The sequence below is a fragment of the Gymnoscopelus braueri genome (assembly GCF_963280865.1).
Source record: "Gymnoscopelus braueri genome assembly, chromosome: 7".
Lineage (NCBI taxonomy): Eukaryota > Metazoa > Chordata > Actinopteri > Myctophiformes > Myctophidae > Gymnoscopelus > Gymnoscopelus braueri.
In genome coordinates, this window is record NC_137608.1 from 11,640,365 (window position 1) to 11,662,208 (window position 21,844).

Here is a 21,844-nt window from a genome sequence, read left to right on the forward strand (position 1 = left end):
CTCGTTGAAAATGAATTACATAGGCGCGTTGGCCGCTTGCCGTGTGAAAGGACCTTTAGGCTTTCCTGGGTTTAAAATCCTCTTAGCAGACCTTGTATTGAACTGTACTTTCCTGTGCTTTTTTTGCTGCTAACTGCTAATAAAGTATTCAATCAATCTTCGTCTTTGGCTTTAACATACCTCCCCCCATAGGGCGTATTTCCAGGGTAACCCCCAGTGTTTCTGGGGTACATGGCCTGGCTGAGGTAGCTCTTGTTGGGCTCTGGGTAGCCCTGCTGGCCCATGTAACTGCCTGGACCTCCACCCATGCCTGGATTCCCTTGACCAGGCATCATGGAACCTCCACTAGAACCTGGGCCCATCAGACCCTGAGAGAGAGAGAGAGAGAGAGAGGACACAGAGAGAGAGAGAGAGGGAGGAGAGGAGAGGACATGACAGAGAAAGAGAGTGAGGAAGGAGAGGACAGAGTGGGAGATAAAAGAGAGTAAAATGGTTTTAATTAGCTCTGTCTGCGTCAAGAACTGTCCCATTCAGAAGTCAATGCTGCGTTCAGGATAGCAGTGTCCTTCTGAGATCAGGATATCACACAGTTCTGTGCGAACAATATCATAAATGCAAAACAAATGCATTATTATAAATGACTCTGGCCCGGACTGCTGGCGCAGGCTCCAGAGTAGCCTGACAGCGCATCGCGGGATCGAGTCCCGATCTTTGCTGCGTGTCTCTCCCCGTCTCTCTCTCTTCCCGTTTCCTGTCTGTCTCGACTGTAAAACTATAAATAAAAAGGCCAAAAAGCCCCCAAACGTATCTTTGGAAAATGGCTCCTTTGGTTGTGGCCACAAACTATCATGATGTACAATCACCGGAGCCAGTTGGTTAAATCTAACTCTAACAGAAACCAGCTAGGATTGAGCGATTTGAAATTTTATTGAAATAGGTATAAATGCAATAAAATATAAATGAATACAGTACATACGGTAAATAAAAAGGATAAACACTATAAAGCCCAAAGGCAGTATTTATTTCCACAAGAGTGAAAAAACATCTCCATGGGGAAAAGCTTTTTTTTTTATCATTACAGGGATCTACATATTGTTTTCACTATTATTAATATTTAGTACATCATCTTTGTCTCGTATGATTCTCAATCAATATATTGTTGCTGTTGGGCAGAAACCTCCATATTTTTTACTTTGTGTCTTTTCGTAAATGAATGCCCCTACTACACTACAGCGTCACACAAAAACACAAAAGTAGCAGATTCACAAGCTCGAATTATTTTGAATTTGAATCCTGAAACGTAACAATTACGGACATATGAGGTTTCCACCCGACAGAGACTATATATTATAGTTAAGCACTGAGGCCTTTCGCCGTCGGTCTTACATGCTCCACTGGCTCCATTACATTGGTACTGTGTATAATATGACTGCGAATACAATCCCCATTCCCATATATTTTATACATACAGTACATATTTTATATGTGCTGCTATTTGATGTCTTTTATTTGCCATTTTGCACACATTACACTTTATGTATATATTTACAACTAATCTTATTATTTAACTGCAATTCGAGGGTAGCTTGCACAAAATAATAATTTGCTCTGAATCTATATTTTGGCTTTGCATCGATCAAACATCGTGTGGTTTGATGACAGAGGCGATAACATACTACGCACGACCCGCAAATACGGCAGATATAGCAAATTCAAGTGACAGCAAAACCAGCTTTCTCAAGTCTAGCACTGGTTGGAAATGATTTTTTTCCTAGACAAAAGGGAAGTTAACCCGTTCAATCCAGGAACGCATCTGTGTCATTTTAGATTTCTTTGGCTATTCAAAAATAGCAGATCTACAAGTTCATAGCGTCGCACCGAGTGCCACGCTATGAACTTGTAGATCTGCTATATATTTTTTTACGATTGCCGTTACAATGTTTTTTTTCCGGTGGAAAGAAGAGACTCGTCTTTTGTTTACATCCGTGTTGAAAATAAATTTCGGTGGATCGTCAAAATAAGGTAAAATCGTTAGCAGTGGCGGATGAATTAATTAATTAATACATACCTGAATGAATGAATGTGTTAAATGTGGGAAACTAAAAAAAGAGGATATTTACTTAAATATAAAAATTGCTCCGCGACCCAAACATGGGTCCCGACCTACTGTTTGAGTAAACAGTGCCCTACATGATGATGTCATACCTGGCTGGCCGAGGGATTGGTCACGCCCCAGACGGTGGTTACCACGGAGAGGGATCCTGTGGGCTGATTGCTCTGCTGTTGCCAGGAGGTGGGGTCATAAGGGTACGAACCGTCACTGATAAGAAACAAAACACACACTGTGTTGGTGGTGTCTGTGCACGTGCGAGTGAGTGAGTGAGTGAGTGAGTGAGTGAGTGAGTGAGTGAGTGAGTGAGTGAGTGAGTGAGTGAGTGAGTGAGTGAGTGAGTGAGTGCGTGCGTGCGTGCGTGCGTGCGTGCGTGCGTGCGTGCGTGCGTGCGTGCGTGCGTGCGTGCGTGCGTGCGTGCGTGCGTGCGTGCGTGCGTGAGTGCGTGAGTGAGTGCGTGAGCTAGGGTTGGGATCCCGAACCGGAGGAACCACAGGAAATGGATCCCACATTGAGGAACTGGAATCGGTTGTGGTTCCATCACATTTGGAACCGTTTCCAGAACCGGTTTTATCACATTGTCACAGCTGGTTAAGTGGACTTAACGTCTGCTATACAAATACAATACCGGTGGTTCTCAAACCTTTTAATTTCAAGGACCATCATAACTCTCAGAGGCTACAAATGGAACCAAATGGACCCGTAAGGGACCATCTGGAACCCCCAATAGGAATCGTTGAAGGGAACCGTTAAGGAATTGGGACCGGTAAAAGGGAATCATTAAACCATTCAATCCAGGAACGCATCTGTGTCATTTTAGATTTCTTTGGCTATTCAAAAATAGCAGATATATATGAGCTTGTAGATCTGCTATTTTAGAAAAATCTTGAACATTTGTGCAAATCTTTGAATATATATTTTTAAGCGAACATTTGTAAAATGTTTTGTTCCAGGGACCCCAAGAAGCAAAGATTGGAGTTACAAATGTTCGCTTTAAAAAAAATTGTATATTCAACACACATTAACAAGATTTTTCAAAAATAGCAGATCTACAAGCTCATAGCGCGGCACTATGAGCTTGTAGATCTGCTATTTATTTATTTTTACAAATATTTTTGGGCTTTTTCTGCCTTTATTGATAGGAAAGTAGGCTGACAGGAAATGGGGAGAGAGATGGGGGGGGTGATACACAGCAAAGGTCGTCGTCGGAATCGGGAGTCAAACCCGCGACACACTGTCAAGCCTGGATTACCAGCATATGTGGTATGCACCTGGACCGCTAGGCCAGCAGGCGCCCCAGATCTGCTATTTCTGAATAGCCAAAGAAAATATAAAATGACAAAGATGCGTTCCCGGATTGAATGGGTTAAAGGAATTGGAATCGTTGAAGGATCCTAAAGGATCATCATGATTTGTGTGCATGGGGTTCTCATCTTAAACAAGCTCAGTGCTTAATGAGTCTTCCAGTTTAGTAGACCTTGTATTGTGAATTTGTACTTCCATGTACTGTTATTCTCATGTCTTACTAAATAAAAGTACATCAATCAATCAATCCTAACCCTATAGTGTGAGAGCATGCTGCACAAACATACCTGTGATTTGTCTTCATCTGGTTGAGGGGGTTCATGGTGAGAGGGCGAGTGACCCCAAACTCCTCCGACAGATGACAGCCTGCACACAAACACATTTACAAGACGTTAGCAGGAGTAGAGAAGAGCATGCAAGTTCAACTCTATGTCCCATTCCCTATGAGCAAGGCACTTCCAGGGTTGTTGTGGGTCATCATCATGGCACTGTAAGGTCACACATTGAGATCACACAATACTGACAGGAAATGATCTTCTTAGCGATTATTCTTTCAATTACATAACTGAATAATCAATGCATTTAAAATAATATATTTTAAATTTCAATGATTTAATTTTTTTATTTTATATTTTAGACTTGCAAAATAGCTGATCTACAAGCTCAAGCTTATAGATCTGAATAACTATAGATCTGCCATCAATATTGCAATTGGTGCATCTCTATATGAAATAGCTTAAAATGTAGGTTATAGTATATGTATGTATACTGTAGATTCTACAGTGTAGAAGCAAAATTGTGAGCAAAAACTCGCAGACTAGACGGATTAGCATCATATTATTTATTGCAAGCAGGGCCTAAGAACCTAAATTCCCAAATATTATTACTGACTGTAATATGCATGCTGTCCGTCTGGCATATTATGGGATGTACAGCACAGTACTAGCCACTAATACTACCAGCGAAGTTTATAAAGATGGCGCTGTGCCCGCTCCTATTTGTAGAACTGCCAGAAATGTCTCATACACTATGTACTGGAAATGTACTGGAATGAACTGGAACGTACTGGAAATGTACTGGAATGTACCGGAACATACTGAAATGTACTTGGAATGTACTGGAACAGTGGTCTCTCAACCAGTGGTCTGGGGACCACCAGTGGTCCTTGAGGGGGTTCCTTCCAGGGGGTCCCCAGCAAAAGGTGTTAATAATACATTTTCACCCCTTTATCCATATTGTATATGTTGGCTTGGCTATTAAAGAAATAGCAGATATACAAGCTCACAGCGTGTCACTTCGTGCCGCGCTGCGAGCTTGTATATCTGCTATTTTTGAACATTTTCTAAAAAATCTTGAAAGTGTTTGGAAAATGTTGCATTTTTTTAAAACAAATCCTTTCTGGGGGTCCTTGGCACAAAACATACAAATGTATATCAATTTAGGGGTCCATGGCATTAAAAAAGGTCAAAAACCACTGTGAACTGTAACATAGTGAAATGTACTGGAATGTACTGGAACATAGTGAAATGTACTGGTGTTTCTGTTTGTCTTTGTCTTCCTTACCGCACAGTGTACTGTGTGTGTGTCTCCCAGATTCCTATGTGCTTAGAGGAGCTACAGCTATAAATAGACACACACACACACACACACACACACACACACACGTGCACGGACACACACACACACACACAGCCCCCCCCCTCTCTCCCCTCTATCCTTCATAATTATATTCATTCTTTATTATTGGTATGATTCGCGCTCCATTTCTCTTCTCCTCATCCCTTTCCTCTTCTCCATCTATACGGCTTTTCCCCTCCATCTCTCCTTCACCTCCACTCTCCCATCTCTCCATCCTGTCAGACTTCTTTGTCCTCCTTATACAACCAGAGCAAAATAGAAGCAAGCTGGAGGAAATCTTACTGTTTCATTCCAGTAAGGGATTGTGGAGTGTTAGCTGTTAGAAAGAAACCCCCAAAAATATATCACCCCGGACACCATCTTTTGACTTAGCACTTCAAACCGGAGGACTTTGAATGTGATAAGATGTTGTAAAATGATGGGAGGCGGAAAGGGGAAATAAACTAAAAGTTGCCGTTCTTTCCATCGATTTGGGGACAACGAAACTGTCACAAATGAAAATGGTAAATGGTGCATTTATATAGCGCTTTTATCCAAAGCGCTTTACATAGATAGTGCATTACATTCACCCATTCACACACATTCGTACACCGATGGCCGGAGGAAACCATGCAAGGCACCAACCTGCTCATCGGGAGCAATTAGGGGTTCAGCGTCTTGCTCAAGGACACTTCAACACTAACTCTTGAAAAGGAATGAAAAGGGATCTGATTTTGAGAAATGTGTGTAAAGTTTGAATCGGAATAATTTCTCAAATGTGCCATTTGTTTTAGTTTTTAACAATGCTGTCATTAAAGCTTAAGTCATTCTTTCAGTAATGTTTCTAGGGTGGTTAGAGTGAGGTAGAGAATAGAGATACACATGCACTAATATCTTCGTGCATTTTAATTCACTTTTTGTACAACCAAGGCATTTTGATTGCCATGTGTGTGTATATTAATACCTCTGACCTCAATACTGAAAACTGAGGGAGCGACAACGATCTGGTAGTTTCGTTACCGCCCAAATATAGAACAAACATGGGAAAATGTTCATGCTACTGCTCTGTCACCAAAATGTGGAATGACCTGACACCATCCATTAACCCATTCAATCCGGGAACGCATCTGTGTCATTTTAGATTTCTTTGGCTATTAAAAAATACAAGCTCATAGCGCGTCATCAAGTGCTATTTTTGAAAAATCGTGATCTTTTTTAAAGCAAACATTTGTAACTCAAATCTTTGCTTCTGGGCGGGGGGGGGCTCCCTGGAACAAAATATTTCATAAATGTTCGCTTTAAAAAAATATATATTCAAAGATTTATTTTGCACACATTTTCAAAAAAATTCAAATATAGCAGATCTACAAGCTCATCGGTGCCGCGCTATGAGCTTGTATATCTTCTATTTTTGAATAGCCAAATAAATCTAAAATGACACAGATGCGTTTCCATATTGAATGGGTTAAAGGATGTGCATCACTGGTTTCTTTCGAAATTAGCCTGAAAAAACATCTATCAGGAGACCACAAGGGGAGGTAAATGTATTCACATATGTAAATTCCCATAGAAAGGAGGTGTCATTCACTGCCACCGTTTTTCCTTTTTCTCCTTTGTACATATAGTGTTTTGTATTTGTTGATGTCATGTGTACATTGTGTATGCCATGTTGATTCATTGAATACATAGATAGGATCACAGTGGAAACAAATTCCACAGGACTTTTTTTGTTTATTTTTAGCCTAAATGTCTGACTGTACCATGTGCTGTTTACATTTCTGACTAATAAAGTATTCAATCAATCAATCAATCCAATCTCCGGCTGATCTCCCTCTCCCATCCTCCCCTCACTCTCATGAACAAGACCCAGAGAGACACTTTTTAACTCCTTCATTTGGGGCACAAATAGCAGATCTACAAGCTTGTTCGCTTGAAAGAATATATATTCAAAGATTTGCAAAAGTATTCAAGATTTTTCAAAAGTAGCAGATCTACACGCTTGTATGAGCTTGTTTGTAGATCTGCTATTTTTTAATAGCCCAAAGTATAAAATAATGGTTATAGAATTACAATATTAATTATATTGAATGGGTTAAGTGGTTAAGTAGTAGTAGTAGTACTGTAATATGAAGTTGGTATTACAGCGAGGAAACATTCAGACATTCAGTACTAGAAGTACAAGACTGACTGTCTCCAGTCTTTTACTTCCTGGAACTAATTGGTGGTTGCTAAGCAACACTGACTTGAACTCTGCTGACTGGACAGAACATAGTAGTGTCACATGACACAAAGCACCCCCCCCCCCCCTGTCAAATGTGTGTCTTGGTGTGTGGTTGTGTCTTCTTGTTACGTGTGTATTTTGTGTGGGTTTTAGTGTACTATGTGTGTGTTTTGGTTAAAGGGCAGACAGAGGGGAGGGGCCGTTTATAGTGCAGAGGAGGAGGGGGAGGGGTGATCACACATTCCTGAACGCACACACATACACACTCACACACATACACCCTCAGAGATGTTGTTTGTGTCGAAGGTCTCAGCAGTTACTCTATGGATTTTGTTATTGTTTCCAAATATATATTTTTAATTGAAAAAAATATTTAACAATTTCAGTCAATGTCAGAGGTCATCACCAGCCTTTCATTGAAACAAAAGCTACACTATTAACCCATTAAGGCCTGATTCTAAAAATGTTTTAGTTTAGTTTTCTTAAAAACGTAAGTTGCTATATCAGTGGTGGTGTTCAAACCTTGTCCCTAAAATTTATATGTATTTGGCCGCAGACCCCCATCTCAAAATAAATTGTTCCAGGGACCCCCAGAAGCAAAGATTTGAATTACAAATGTTCGCTTTTAAAAAAATATATATATATATTCCACAATTTTTCAAAAAAATAGCAGATCCACTCAAGCTTGTATATCTGCTATTTTTGAATAGCCAAATAAATCTAAAATGACACAGATGCGTTCTTCATGGGTTAATATAATTATACTCTTCTGTTCTGACACCTACTGTAAAACCTTCCTGTGTGTGTGTGTGTGTGTGTGTGTGTGTGTGTGTGTGTGTGTACATATGAAACTCCTCCCCAAGGACTTGTTTATGCCCCTTGTTAATTTGATGGGTTTGAGCTAATCTCATTATGACCTATAGGCCTACTGCATTACATATATCAGGACAGTTTAACATACAAAGCTGTTGAAACACTTTACTTTAGATTTAAGTTGAATAAATACATGGTCTCTAATCGACAAAAATAATGATTATGATTTTATCTGCACCTCAATAACAGCCCTTAGTTGGTGCGAGTTACTTTTAATTACACCTCTTACTACTAGCTGCTGTAAGCCTAAGCAGCGTCAGTCACCTTTGGGTTATGCTTCAGGATAGAATCATCCTTTGATCCTTAAGTACAGAAACATTAATTGCTGTGAACATTTTACAAATTAACATCTATTAACCCATTCAAACCGGGAACACATCTGTCATTTTTAGATTTCTTTGGGCTATTCAAAAATAGCAGATATACAAGCTCATAGCACGCTATGAGTTTGAGTTTGTCGACCTGCAATTTCTGAAAAATCGTGAAACTAGCGAACATTTGTAAAATATTTAGTTCCAGGGACCCCCAGAAGCAAAGATTTGAGTTACAAATGTTCAAGTTCGCTTAAAAAAATATATATTCAAAGATTTGCACATTTTTCTTTGCACGATTTTTCTAAAATAACAGATCTACAAGCTCATGGCACGGCGCTATGAGCTTGCAGATCTGTTATTTTTTAATGAGCTTGGAGATCTGAGCTGAGCTTGTAGATCTGCTATTTCTAATAGCCAAATAAATCTTAAAATGACATAGATGCGTTCCCGGATTTAATGTGTTAAGATGATGAAGTGCAACAATTTTTGAGAGGCTTTATCCTAGAAAGCTTGAACGTCTGCCTGGACAATTCCTAAACCCACTCAACGACAGAAACACAATTAAAATTAATCGCAATCAATTGAGCGACAATTAATTAATCAAGGAAAATGTCATAATCATGACAACCCTACAAACGCCTGCATGTACAATCCTAAACCCATGTGCGTCTCTGAAATGTATCCTCCATTGTATTTCAGATCACACACAAACACGTTGCTCACATGAATTATCCGCCATTGTAATGCTAGGCATCGACATCTGACACACGACCAGAGGTGGAAAAAGTGTTCGAATGTTTTACTTAAGTAAAAGTATCAATACTGCAATGGAGAAGTAGTACTCTGTTACAAGTAAAAGTCCGGAATTCAAAATTTACTTGAGTACAAGTACAAAGGTATTGGTCTCAAAATGTACTTAAAGAACCAAAAGTAAAAGTACTAAAATGTTTGAAAGCGTCGCGATGTGACGTGTTGTGAGCTTGTAGATCGGCTATTTTCAAATAGCCTAGAATAAGGCTGAAGTGGTAAAATTATGTTTTATAATGTAACAATTTATATCTGCAAAGTAACTAGTAGCTAAAGTTTTCAAACTATTGTAGTGGAGTAAAAGCACAAAATTTGCCTCTGAGATGTAGTGGAGTAGAAGTAAAAGTACTGAAAATTGGATATACTCCAGTAAAGTCAAAATACTTCAAAATTGTACTTAAGTACAGTACTTGAGTAAATGTACGTCGTTACTTTACACCACTGCACACTACACGCACACTACTGCTGGAACGGGTCTGTCTTTTTTATTTTCTACCTGGTCCTGCAACCCGCTCGCATTTCTTTTCAACTACAACCGCCAAAACCTGCTTCAATGTATCCATTTTCACAATCCGACCTGACCTGACCGGCTGTCATTATAGACAGATACAATGTTTTCAATGGAAAAATACAAAAGCTGTTATTTTGTTGAGAACATTGGGGTGAGATCCAAGTCACTCCTCTTGACCCGACAGTGTGGCAACAACAGATTTAAACCCAATTAGCCCGAAGGAATAGGGCCTAGTCTAAATAAACAATTACATAAATATGTTTGTCTGTACTTTGTGAAATAAATGATTAGACTATTGTCAATGTTTAACTATGGGCAAAATGTGTCATCTCATGGTTGTGTGTGAGAGAGGGGGGACAGAGAGAAAGAGAGCGAGCGAGCAAACTCCATCACCCAACGGGAGATGGAGTGAAATTACTTTGAGTATTGTATCTTTACAATTATCTTTTTGACAACAACTGAGTGGGTTATGCAACTTTAGCATGCTCTTCTTATTTGGGGAAAACAAGCCTTTATGATACTCAGGGAAGGGGAAAATATGCTTCTTTGCCTGCAGTCAGTATGCTACATCAGGGGACTTCAACAGGGGGTCCTCAGAGTTACTACAGGGGGGCCACCAAATCTTTGTGTGATAGGGAGTTTTACACTAACCATTTGAACGATAGCATCCATATTCTGAGGGGAACATTATATACAAAAATAGCAGATCTACAAGCTTGTGAGCGTGTAGATCGGCTATTTTCGGCAAAGAGGTTTGGTGTAGAGGGGGAAAAGAGCAGACTAAGTACAGAGCCAACGGTCAAGTTTACAAAGTATTGAGGGTTTAAGTGGTTAAATGTCTGAAAACGCACACATTTAACATGAATACAATATGTAGTGGGGGTCCCTGTATCATCTGTCTCTCAGCTAGGGGGGTCCTTGGCCTTAAAAAAACGTTGAAGACCCCTGTGCTACATCATCAGTCTGTTTTGTATTGGTGTAATGTATAGAATGTACCAGCAGCTGTAGCATAGAGTAACACTACACACAGACACCGTCACTACACATCATGCCTCTGATTTGGGAACACCGGTATGCCATGAAAAAGCACACACTGGGGCCATGATGCCATATTCCTTGCGCTGGCTTTGAGTGGTTCTGTGTTTAAAAAAGCACTAATGATGGACCTTAATATTTACACCACTATCTCTGTTATAAGGGATCTCTTCTCTTCAGAGAAGTCTTCTCCTCTCATACCGAAGAAAGTTATGGCAGGAAGTACATGAGGAAGTATTCACAAAAGGGAAAAAACTTCCGTTCTTTGTTCTGAATAATCTAGCTCAGCTTACTACACACACACGCGCGCACACACACACACACACACACACACACACACACACACACACACACACACACACACACACACACACACACACACACACACACACACACACACACACACACACACACACACACACACACACACACACACACACACACACACACACACACACACACACACACACACACACACAATGTTTGTCTATGTTTTATTATAGTGAAATATAATATACACTCAGTTTGCTGTGGTCTTAAACACGTCTTCTTCCATGATGTCTGTGTATGCAGAAGTAGGGCTACATTACATGGTAGAAGCAAGTGGAGAGGCTTGATTCATCAGGCTGACCTTCAGTCTATGTTTAAAGTTACTGAGTGAAGATGAGGAGTTGGCAATAAGTATGTGTGTATTCCAGAGTAAAGAACCTCTGTCTTTAATGGAGAAATGGCTATGAGTGGTACGGCTGAAGGAGATTGTCGTATTTTCAAGTATTATAATTATGAACTTGCTCGTTGGTCTTAAAATATTCTTTAAAAGGTGTAGGAAGCATATTTGAAAGGTAAGTGCATTTATAGATGAAAGAAAAGGACTGGACTGTGTTAATGTCATAGATAGTTATTAAATATGTCAGTCCTTTCTCTGTGTATTTCAGTTATTTGTCATTTTTATTTATATATTCTAATGTAAAAAAACACAAGTTAAATAGTCAATTGCAATTATTTCTGTGAAAACTAGTCGTCAATTAAAATCATGATTCAGGGTCACTTTCGCCTCTTCACCTCACTGGCGGGGTAAGTGAAAAGAGTAGACAACGCATCAAACTACACACCTGTCTGTTGACATGGCAACCAGAGAGAGAGAACTCATATCACACAGTCTGATTCACCAAAGAGAGAGAGAGAAAGAGAGGAGGCGGAGGTTGGTGGCAGAGCGAGGGGATGAGAGGAGGAGGTTGAAAGCAAGAGAACGAGGTAAGAGAGAGAGAGAATGTGTAAGAAGAATGCAGGGGTTGTTGTGGATCAGACTAGAGAAGTACCGATACCTTCAACTTGTGTGTCGGTCGATACCGAGTACCTAGGACAGTGGTTCTCAAGGTGGGGTCCAGGCGGTGAGGGGGTGCCAAATGGACCCTTAACTCTGAGTGTACAAATGGAACCAAATGGACCCGTAATCCATTTGTAACTCTCAGAGTTATGGGGGTCCTTGAAATTAAAAAGTTTGACAACGACTGATATAGGAATCAATAAAAATTACATTAATAATAATTAAAGTGCAGCTACAAGTTAGTAAAATAATAGAATGATAGAGAGTATAAAACAGCAACAACTGAAGCACTCAAAAATATTACTGTAAATGAAATATCATCATCATGTGATAAATTACGTGGTATCGGATCTGCATTAGACTGGCATACTACTCGCTGATACCGATACCAGCATTTTAGGCAGTATCTATCGGCAGCTTTTCTGATACTGGTAAACCGGTATGGGAACAACACCAGATCAGACAGAGTGGAGCAGATGGAGTTTTAGAGCACTTCATTCATTAAGACCGGGGACGCATCTGTGTCATTTTTTAGATTTCTTTGGGCTATTCAAAAACAGCAGTTATACAAGCTCATAGCAAATCTTTGCATATATATATTTTTTTTTAAGCAAACATTTGTAACTCAAATCTTTGCTTCTGAGGATTCTACAAATGTCTTCTAAATCCTAACATTATAATTATTATTTTTTTTAACTTCTGTTATATATCAGTGGTGCTCATACATTTTCATGTCAAGGACCGCTAAAATTATATGTATTTGGCCGCGGACCCCAATCTCAAAATATGTTGTTCCAGGGACCCCCAAAAGCAAAGATTTGAGTCACAAATGTTCACTTTAATAAAAAAAATATATATATATATATTCAAAGATTTGCACAAATTTATTTAAAAAATATCAAAAGAAAAGCAGATCTACAAGCTCATAGTATGAGCTATGAGCTTGTATATCTGCTATTTTTGAATAGCCAAAGAAATAAATAAAAAATTACACAGATTCTTTCCCGGTCCTAATGGATTAAAACATGTTAGGAGAGGACTGTGGTCTCATAAGGACCCATCAGATAGGGGCCCAGAACCCCATCTGGGATCTAGACTAGTTCACTCTTGTCTTGAACTAATCCATTTAATTGATTATCAAAGAAAAAGAACACCAAAAAAAGTTAAGACTTTTTGGTGAAAATAGCCGGTCTACAAGCTCACAACGTGACACATTGTGTGAGCTAGTAGATCTGCAATTTTCACATTTTTTAAAGAATAAAAGAACTCTTAAGTGGTTAATCGAGTCTACAAGCCGGTCTACAAGCTCACAACGTGAACGTGACACATTGTGTGAGAATAAAAGAACTCTTAAGTGGTTAATCGATTAATTGACGTTTAACAACAACAAAAACATGCTTCTCGATTAATCAAAAAGGTATTTGACAGAATAATCGCTAAGAAGATAATCGATAATTGCAGACTAGTCTAGACCCATAGATTAAGACAGGGTGGTTTTTCAAGCCATTTCAAACCCACTGGACCCCAAAAACAAGTTTTTATGAACAGCATGTTCTGAGTCTAGTGTGACTCCAGCAACCACATGCTGTGAAGTCCAAATTAGCCTGTATCTAATTAAAACAGATCCCTCACATCTAAGTCTTTATTTAATGGTGATTTAAAGTAATTCTGTCTCTGGTCAGCCTAAGTTATGTGGTTATAGAAAGACACTGGTGATTTAATTGATTGGCCCAAGAAAAGAAATTTAAAAAAATCTGGCACACATTTGATTTGAGGACTTTCCTAATGTCCTTTCATTTGGAACGTGAACCCAAATTCAAATCCACTGTTTGAAAGACTTCCCTTAAAAATGCACTTGTGATTTCCTTACCAGAGATTATATCGTCTCTGTCGGGTGGAAACCTCATATGTCCAAAACCAAAACTGTTACTTTTCAGGATTCAACTTCAAAAATGGCAAAAGTAGCAGATCTACAAGCTCGAAACACTTTGCGCCTCGTTTCAAGCTTGCAGATCTGCTACTTTTGATGCTTTCGTGTGCCGCTGTGGCTGTAGTATGATCAAGTAGGGCATTCATTTAAGGAAAAAATACAAAAAGTAAAAAAAATGGAGATAAGAGGTTTCTGCCTGACAGCAACGATATTCAAGAGAATCTTTTGTGAAGATAAGGAGGTTTGTAGTACAATACAACCAGGCAGCCACTGACTTTGTGTACAAGTGCTCCACTCCACCCAGTTCCGTCCACAGCTCTGTAAAATAATGTTGTGCTAAGGGGTGGGCAACTTTGATGATGGAGAGAGCAGTGGTTTTCAACCCTTTTAATATCAAGGTCCATTATTTATTGGGCATTTGAGCCACCGTTTGATGAGATTTAGACTCTCAGACCCAAGACTTAAGAATATTTTGTTATCATTGGATACGATTTTGTCCACAATTCCATGTTGTATTGATGTTGGTACCAATAAGAGAGATGACAGGCAAACGTTGATCAAAATAACAATTATTTAATTAAGTAATGCAGATGTGTAACGATAATTTAACTCTTGAGAGTGTAAAATGAAACCAAATGGACCCGTAAGGGTCATTTTACGCTCTCAAGAGTTAAAGATCTATCTATAAGGGTCCATTTGGTTACCAACTCTCCATCATTTAGCTGGGGACCACCTGGAACCCCCTCCCCGGACCACTGGTTGAGAACCACTGATGGAGAGGGACACTACATTTCCACACTCACTCCAGGAGGCCACATTGTTGCGTCTATGCATGCCTGTACTCTCACCCATAGTATACTGTAAACTCCATCACTCAAATAGCCTATAATAGTCACAAATGTATTAATAAATGGATATTAACCCATTCAACCCGGGAAGGCATCTACAAATGTCTTCTAAATCCTAACAGTTTTCTGAAAACGTATTTTCAGAACTAGAGTTACTAGAGTATATCGCTGGTTCTCAAACTATTTCATGTCAAGGACCACCCAAAATTACATGTATTTGGCCGCTGACCCCATCTGAAAATATGTTTTTCTAGGGACACAAGAGAAGCAAAGTTTTGAGTTAAAAATGTTTGCTTTAAAAATATATATATATATATATTCAAATATTTGAATGGTGCATTTTGTATTTATATAGCACCTTTATCCAAGGCGCTTTACAATTATTTTCAAGATTTGTCAGCAGATCTACAAGCTCGAATGCCGCACTATGAGCTTGTATATCTGCTATTTTTGAGTAGCTAAAAAAGTATAAAATAATGGTTTAAGTGGTTACACAGATGCGTTCCCGGTTATTCAGTGTAACATTTGCATCTAATTTCAAATGCATTTAGTCATACTTATATTAACTTTGTGAACTTAGATACAAATACGATAGACATAAAACTACAATACAAATAAGTAATAGTAATTAAACTACTATAGACTCAGACTGTAGTAATTAGAATGGGTGATCTGTAAACTTGCAATAATATATCAGTATTCAGATATTGACCCACGGGGCCACACTAAAGCAGCACTATGTTACTTTTTTTATGAACAAAATGTAAATTTGTCCAATCTGCAGGTAGAGTATGTTAATACAAATATATAAATTGGGGTGGTTGTGTTTTGTCTCCCTGCTCTTCTATTGAGACATTTAGATCGTGTCAAAGGTCATGTCTCACCTATAGACACAGGATCTGACACGATTGTCAAGATTACATTTTATCCCCCGAGCAAGCAAGCAGAGGTAAAACTGTCAGCACTTGCGCAGGAAACCGGATTCAAATCTGGGGTAGAAGAGGAACGTTACATAGTGCAGGGGGGGGGCAAAGTTTGCCCATCATGTATTACAGACCGTGGCTGTGAAATGACTTGCAACTGCATGAAAATGTTAGGGGAGGGCAGTTTAAAAGTCACTATATTGTGGCTGTACTACACAAGAGTCTAGTATGAATGGAACCAAATTGTCCCATATGATTTCACTGTGTACCTTTACTACCAATGCTGTTATTGACATCGCTTCTACTACAATAACAAGGACTAAGTAACTACCTATGTCTACATGTGGTAGCTGAACAGATAAAATATTCCTTAACTCCGGGGAAGTATCTGTGTCATTTTAGATTTGATCTATGTATATATAGCACATTGGTTGGCTATTAAAAAAATAGCAGAGATACAAGCTCACAGCGCGTCACTTTGTGCCGCACTGCGAGCTTGAAAATGTCTGCAAATCTTTGAATATACAATGGCAATTAAGTAAAAGTGCATCTGCAATTGCACTTTTAACTTTATTCATTTTATGCAGTGGTGGAAAGTAACTAAGTACATGTACTCAAGTACTGTACTTAGGTACAATTTTTAGGAGTTTTTTACTTTACTGGATTATTTCAATTTCCTATACTTTTACTTCTAATCCACTACATCTCAGAGGCAAATATTGTACTTTTACTTCACTACAATTATTTGAAAACTTTAATTACCAGTTACTTTCTAGATTTTGATTATTATTTCAAAACATGTATTACCCACTTTAGCCTTATATACTTCGGCTATTTGAAAATAGCTGATCTACAAGCTCGATGCGAGGTGTTGTGAACTTGTAGATCTGCTGTTTTCAAAAGATTTGTATACATATTAAACTCGTGACATTCTGCACATTGAGTACTTTTACTTTTGGTACTTAAAGTACCTTTTGATGCCAATACTTTTGCACTTTTACTAGAGTAAATTTGTGATACCGAACTTTTACTTGTGTGACTGAGTATTTCTACATAGTGGTATTGATACTTTTACTTAAGTAAAACATGTCAGTAATTTTTCCACCACTGTTTTTATGCCCTTTTATTTATTTTCTCTATTATTATTTTTTATATTATTTCTCGTAAAACACATTTTTATGCTTTATTCAAAGCACTTTGAATTACCTTTGCGTATTAAATATGATAAACACGTCCACTTGTCTTGCCTGTGTTATTACCACCAGTGCTATGCCTGTGTTATTACTACTAAAGCAGCTATACTACCAATTATGTTCCCTGGGCTATGTTTTTAAGTTATTGAATGTTATTCCCAAGAATTTCTTATTATTCTGGCCCTATGCCTGACCTTTTATCTTTATTTGTGTTATATGTCCATGATTTTATGTATATTCTGTGTTTTTGCCTTGTGTCTGCTTCTCTGCTATGTTCATTTCTGACTGAAATTGTGAGGCATTTGATTTCTGTGCTGCCTGTGAAGCACTTTGAACTGCAACTCTGAATGAAAGGTGGTATAAAAAATAGTTTATTATTATCATTATTACCAGCTAACGAGTTACCTCCACACGCCACTGTTTACAATGGCAGCGGGTTAGCATCATGCCTTTGCTTCCTGCTAATTAGCACCAACGTGCTAACGAAGCGGCTCTAGGTAAAACAACCGTCTCTAAACAAAAACGTGTGTTTCAGCGGTTGTTTAGAGTCTCTAAACCCCGGCCAACAACACGACTTTCCCCCGAAAACAGCCATTTAAAAAAAACACACACACAAATGGGAACAAGGAGAAACCCTAGCTTGTGTTAGCTAAATGGCTAGTATAGCCTACCTAGCCCTGGGATGATACACAAAAAGACACCAAGGATGCGTCCGTGGTGTCATGTCACACACGTTAGGAAGTGTGAGTGACGCCCCCTGTTAAGATTCACGGCCAGAGCCATTTTCTGGAATTCACGGCGACGCTACATGGCGACCAGTGTTGCCATATTTCGTGAGAGAAATAAGCAACCTGATCTGGGAAAACAAGGCCACATGGGCACTTTAAACCTACTACTGTAGACATGGTCCGATCTGTAAGCTTGTAGATCTGCTATTTTCCACAACAACAAAAGACTAAAGATTTTTGAAACATTCTATAAACAACACAAATCTGGTACGGGGTCCCTGGCACAAAACATTATCAGATGGGGGTCAAAATACATACATATTAATCGGAGGGTCCATGACATTAAAATGTTAGGAAACATTAGGAAACAAGCCCAAATAAGCAACTAAACTTTTAGAAACAAGCCAAAACAAAACCCAATATTTACAAGCCACTTTACAGAAAACGAAGCCCAAAGCCGCTTAAAATAAGCTGGACATGGCAACGCCGATAGCGACGTCACTGACGCATCCTTGGCCTGTTTATTACCCTAGGCTAGGGCCTAGCATTTAGCACGTTAGCCTAGCTAAAGGACTGTGTGCTGTATGTGTGTGACAATGGAGGCTAGTATCAGTTAGCAGCCACCGCCAATAATACGCAACAGAACAGCATTCAAACCCGAGGCTTCAACGGTTTCCTTTCTCTTTAACCGGTGGTTCCTTTCCTTTAAATCCCATTAAAAACACCACAAACGCATTAATCAATCCCACTAAACGACTTGTAAATCCGATACTTATTTGTCGACCCTTCTCTTACCTTGTTCACTTCCTCTGCTGTGTCCTGCGACCCAAGTAGTAGATCCAACAAGAAGCAGCCTCTACCTCTCTCTCTCTCCGGATCATTAATCAGCGCCTTATTGATCGATCCCCTTATTGATCAGTTTTGTTGTTACACCACAAACCAGGATAGATCGTCCAATAGATCCCGGTAATGTCCTCCTGCCATGGGAGGGAGTAACAATACCATACAAGCCCCCCCAAGAAAAAACCCTGGATGTCTTGCTGCTGTACTGCTGCCCCCAGATCAGCCTCAGCTCAGCTAGCTACCAGAAGCTAGCTCCTCTGTGTCTGTGTCTGTGTGGTCCTCCTCTGGTTCTATTATCCTTCTTCTAGATCTTCTTCTTGTTCTCAGACCTCATCATCCCCTTTGGTCTTCTTTCTTTAATACTCCAGTGCAGTCTTCTTTAACAACTCCTCTCCTCGTTACCGACGAGAAGCACATTTAATGGCCATGTTTTAACTCCTCACTTTTGTGTTCTTTTTTTGCATTGCTTGCACTGGACTGGGGAAAGATAAAACATCTAATCTACAGAGAGCTACTGCAACTGTAGACTGGAGCTGTGGTGGAGCTACTGTAGTCTCTCTCTCTCTGCTCTAGTCTCTACCTCCCTCCCTGCTGGTAGAGAGAGACAGAGGGGGGAGGGGGGATGGTGATTGGGGGTGGGGGGTGCATAGTGACCATCCAGAGCAGTCAGTGTTCTCAAACCTTTTAAATTTCAAGGTCTCCCCCTTAACTCTGAATGATATACTGTCAGTTACAGACTTGTAAGGGTCAATTTAGAACCCCATAGAGCAGGGGTCTTCAACGTTTTTCAGGCCAAGGACCCCCTAGCTGAGAGAGATGAAGCAGGGACCCCCTTATAAAATGGTGTTTCAGATTAAACTTTATTTTTTGTTTGTTTACTTGGTCTGCTCTTTTTTCCCTCTACAACTATACCTCTTTGCCAAAAAATAGCCGATCTACAAGCTCACAACAATTCGAAGCGTGAGGCGTTGTGAGCTTGTAGATCTGCTATTTTCGGCTAATGTAACCCTCAAAAAATGAATTCTAGGGTTCAAGTGGTTAATGTAAAAAAAATGGAAGTTGTTGATCCTATTTGAACTGGGGACCCCCCACCCTGACGGGCACTTGGAATTGTAAGAGTTGAGGCATTGCGTTTAGTTTGACTCCGTCCCACAGATAAATATTGTGAAAATAGCAGATCTACAAGCTCACAACGCCTCGGCTCGCAACTTTTTTTACCTTCTCAGGTAATATTTCACAATTTTGCCAATGTTTGAAAATGTTTTTATAGTATAGTTTATTTATTTTGATTACTTTTGATGCAGAAATGGTGTAATGTTTTAATTTTAGCTGTATTAAAAAGGTCTTAAAGGTCATTAAATTGTGACTTTAGAAACATGCAGATGCAGATACCCTGCATACACTTATGTTGGTTTGTTTACTGTTGAGTGAGAAAACAATGTTGCAAGTTAAACTAATCATCTGGGGACCCCCCCTCAAAATCACTTGGGACCCTGGGGGTCCCGACCCACAGGTTGAGAACCACTGCCCTACTGGGACAAGTCCCATGGGAGACACAGGGTCAGACATATAGGGTGCGTTCGGATATTGCACACCGGAGCGCACTCGCCTATTAGTTTGTATTGGCCAGTGCGCTCAGTGCTGTATTTCCGAACGCACCCATAATGTCTCCTGTTGGATTGTTCTGCATGTCTGTGTGTTTTTGGTGAAGATCTCCCAGTGGGTGCCAGGCTGCTTCCCTGGCACACAGCTGCTGTAATTTATTCATGACGATGGGATCACATCGAGGATTTGTCTGCCAGCGGCACTAGAGCACGATTAGCCTGAAATAAAGACACAATTACATAATGAATAGCTACTAACTATATAATAAAATGTGTAATAATAATAAAACAGTCTTACAGTAAAATATTATCAAGATCAGTAAGGGCGAAGAATGTCATTATGATGAACACCTACCTGTAGAAATTAGCCAATCACCTTTCAGTTAATTAATTAAAGCCAATCACAACAAAGAACAGAATTGTTTTACTACCCTACCTGGCAACACCAAGATGTGTCAATATGTTTAAGCACAGATGACTAATGTTTATTTATTGGTCAATAAAACGTGTCCACAGTGAATCTGAGGTCATGAAACTGGTGTGTGCGTGCGTGCGTGCATGTGCGTGTGCGTGTGTGTGTGTGTGTGTGTGTGTGTGTGTGTGTGTGTGTGTGTGTGTGTGTGTGTGTGTGTGTGTGCGCGCGCGCCTTTGTGTGTGTGTGAGAGATAGAGAGAGAGAGAGAGAGTTGGCAAGGGGTCAAATAAATTAGACAGACAGACAGACAGACAGACAGAGGCAGATAACCTGACTAATGATTAAAATGACTTTACTTACTTTATTTGTTTATTTAGACGGGACACTGCATATTAATGAACAATACATCAATTACATCAATGAATACACCGGATTTAGCAAAGATGCAAATTTACATCCACAGTCCCCACAGAAAAACATAAAACAAGCAGACATAGAGTACATTACATTACATTGCATTACATTGCACAGGGAAAACAGAAGCTCCCATATCTCCTGGGTGAAGTATATCAATGTGCAAACACAGCAGCTATATATGTGAGCTGCTGTGACTGGAAAAGGATGTCCAATGGAATATAGCCGCGGTAAAAAAAAAAAAAAACAGTCAATCTGTGTAATCATCTTTAACTATACTGTACAGAGAAGATAACTTTAATAATACATTTGGAAAACTAAAAGTGTTGCAATTATTATTTGACGTTATCTTTACTTGTGTTGTCAGCTCTATTCACACAATTCTTTGATCTAGTCGGCCCTATATCTTTAAAGGTAATGAATGTAGATGTTTTGTTTTTATTTGTATTTTTGATTGATTGATTGAATACTTTATTAACAGTTTGCAAAACGTACAGAGGTACAGTTATACAATAATGCTAAAAGGATAACACAAAAAAGCCATGAGGGCTTGTTTTCCATTGTGGTCCTGTGTATTCAAGACATATAGACATATAAAGACATATAGATACTATACAATAAATCATCAATACTAGGAGCAGTATAAGGTATATTCACAGAAAAACAGTGGGGGGGGGGATTCTTTTGGCGAGCTAGCCACACTTGCTTTTCGGAAATGTAAGACATATGTTTCCCAAGTCAATAATGCCTCTTTGAATTGAATTGTATTGACGGATTGGCAGACAGAGAGAAGAGGGGTGGGGGGGGGGGTGGGGGGGGGGGGGCAT

The 21,844-nt window shown here is 39.4% G+C and overlaps 1 protein-coding gene across 2 annotated transcripts in view; it reads right to left on the reverse strand.

The window, feature by feature from the left end:
* Positions 1–19,112, reverse strand: part of zmiz2 (zinc finger, MIZ-type containing 2) — a 35,176-nt gene extending 16,064 nt beyond the window's left edge. For both annotated transcript variants that reach the window (XM_080433850.1, XM_080433849.1), the window contains exons 1-4: positions 18,538–19,112; positions 3,703–3,781; positions 2,206–2,320; positions 181–368 (exon numbers count right to left, since the gene is read on the reverse strand). In XM_080433850.1, the coding sequence (XP_080289976.1) occupies positions 181–368; positions 2,206–2,320; positions 3,703–3,737 (338 nt within the window). In that variant the 5' untranslated portion in view covers positions 3,738–3,781; positions 18,538–19,112. The remainder of the gene's footprint in view (positions 1–180; positions 369–2,205; positions 2,321–3,702; positions 3,782–18,537) is intronic.
* Positions 19,113–21,844: the final 2,732 nt, after the last annotated feature.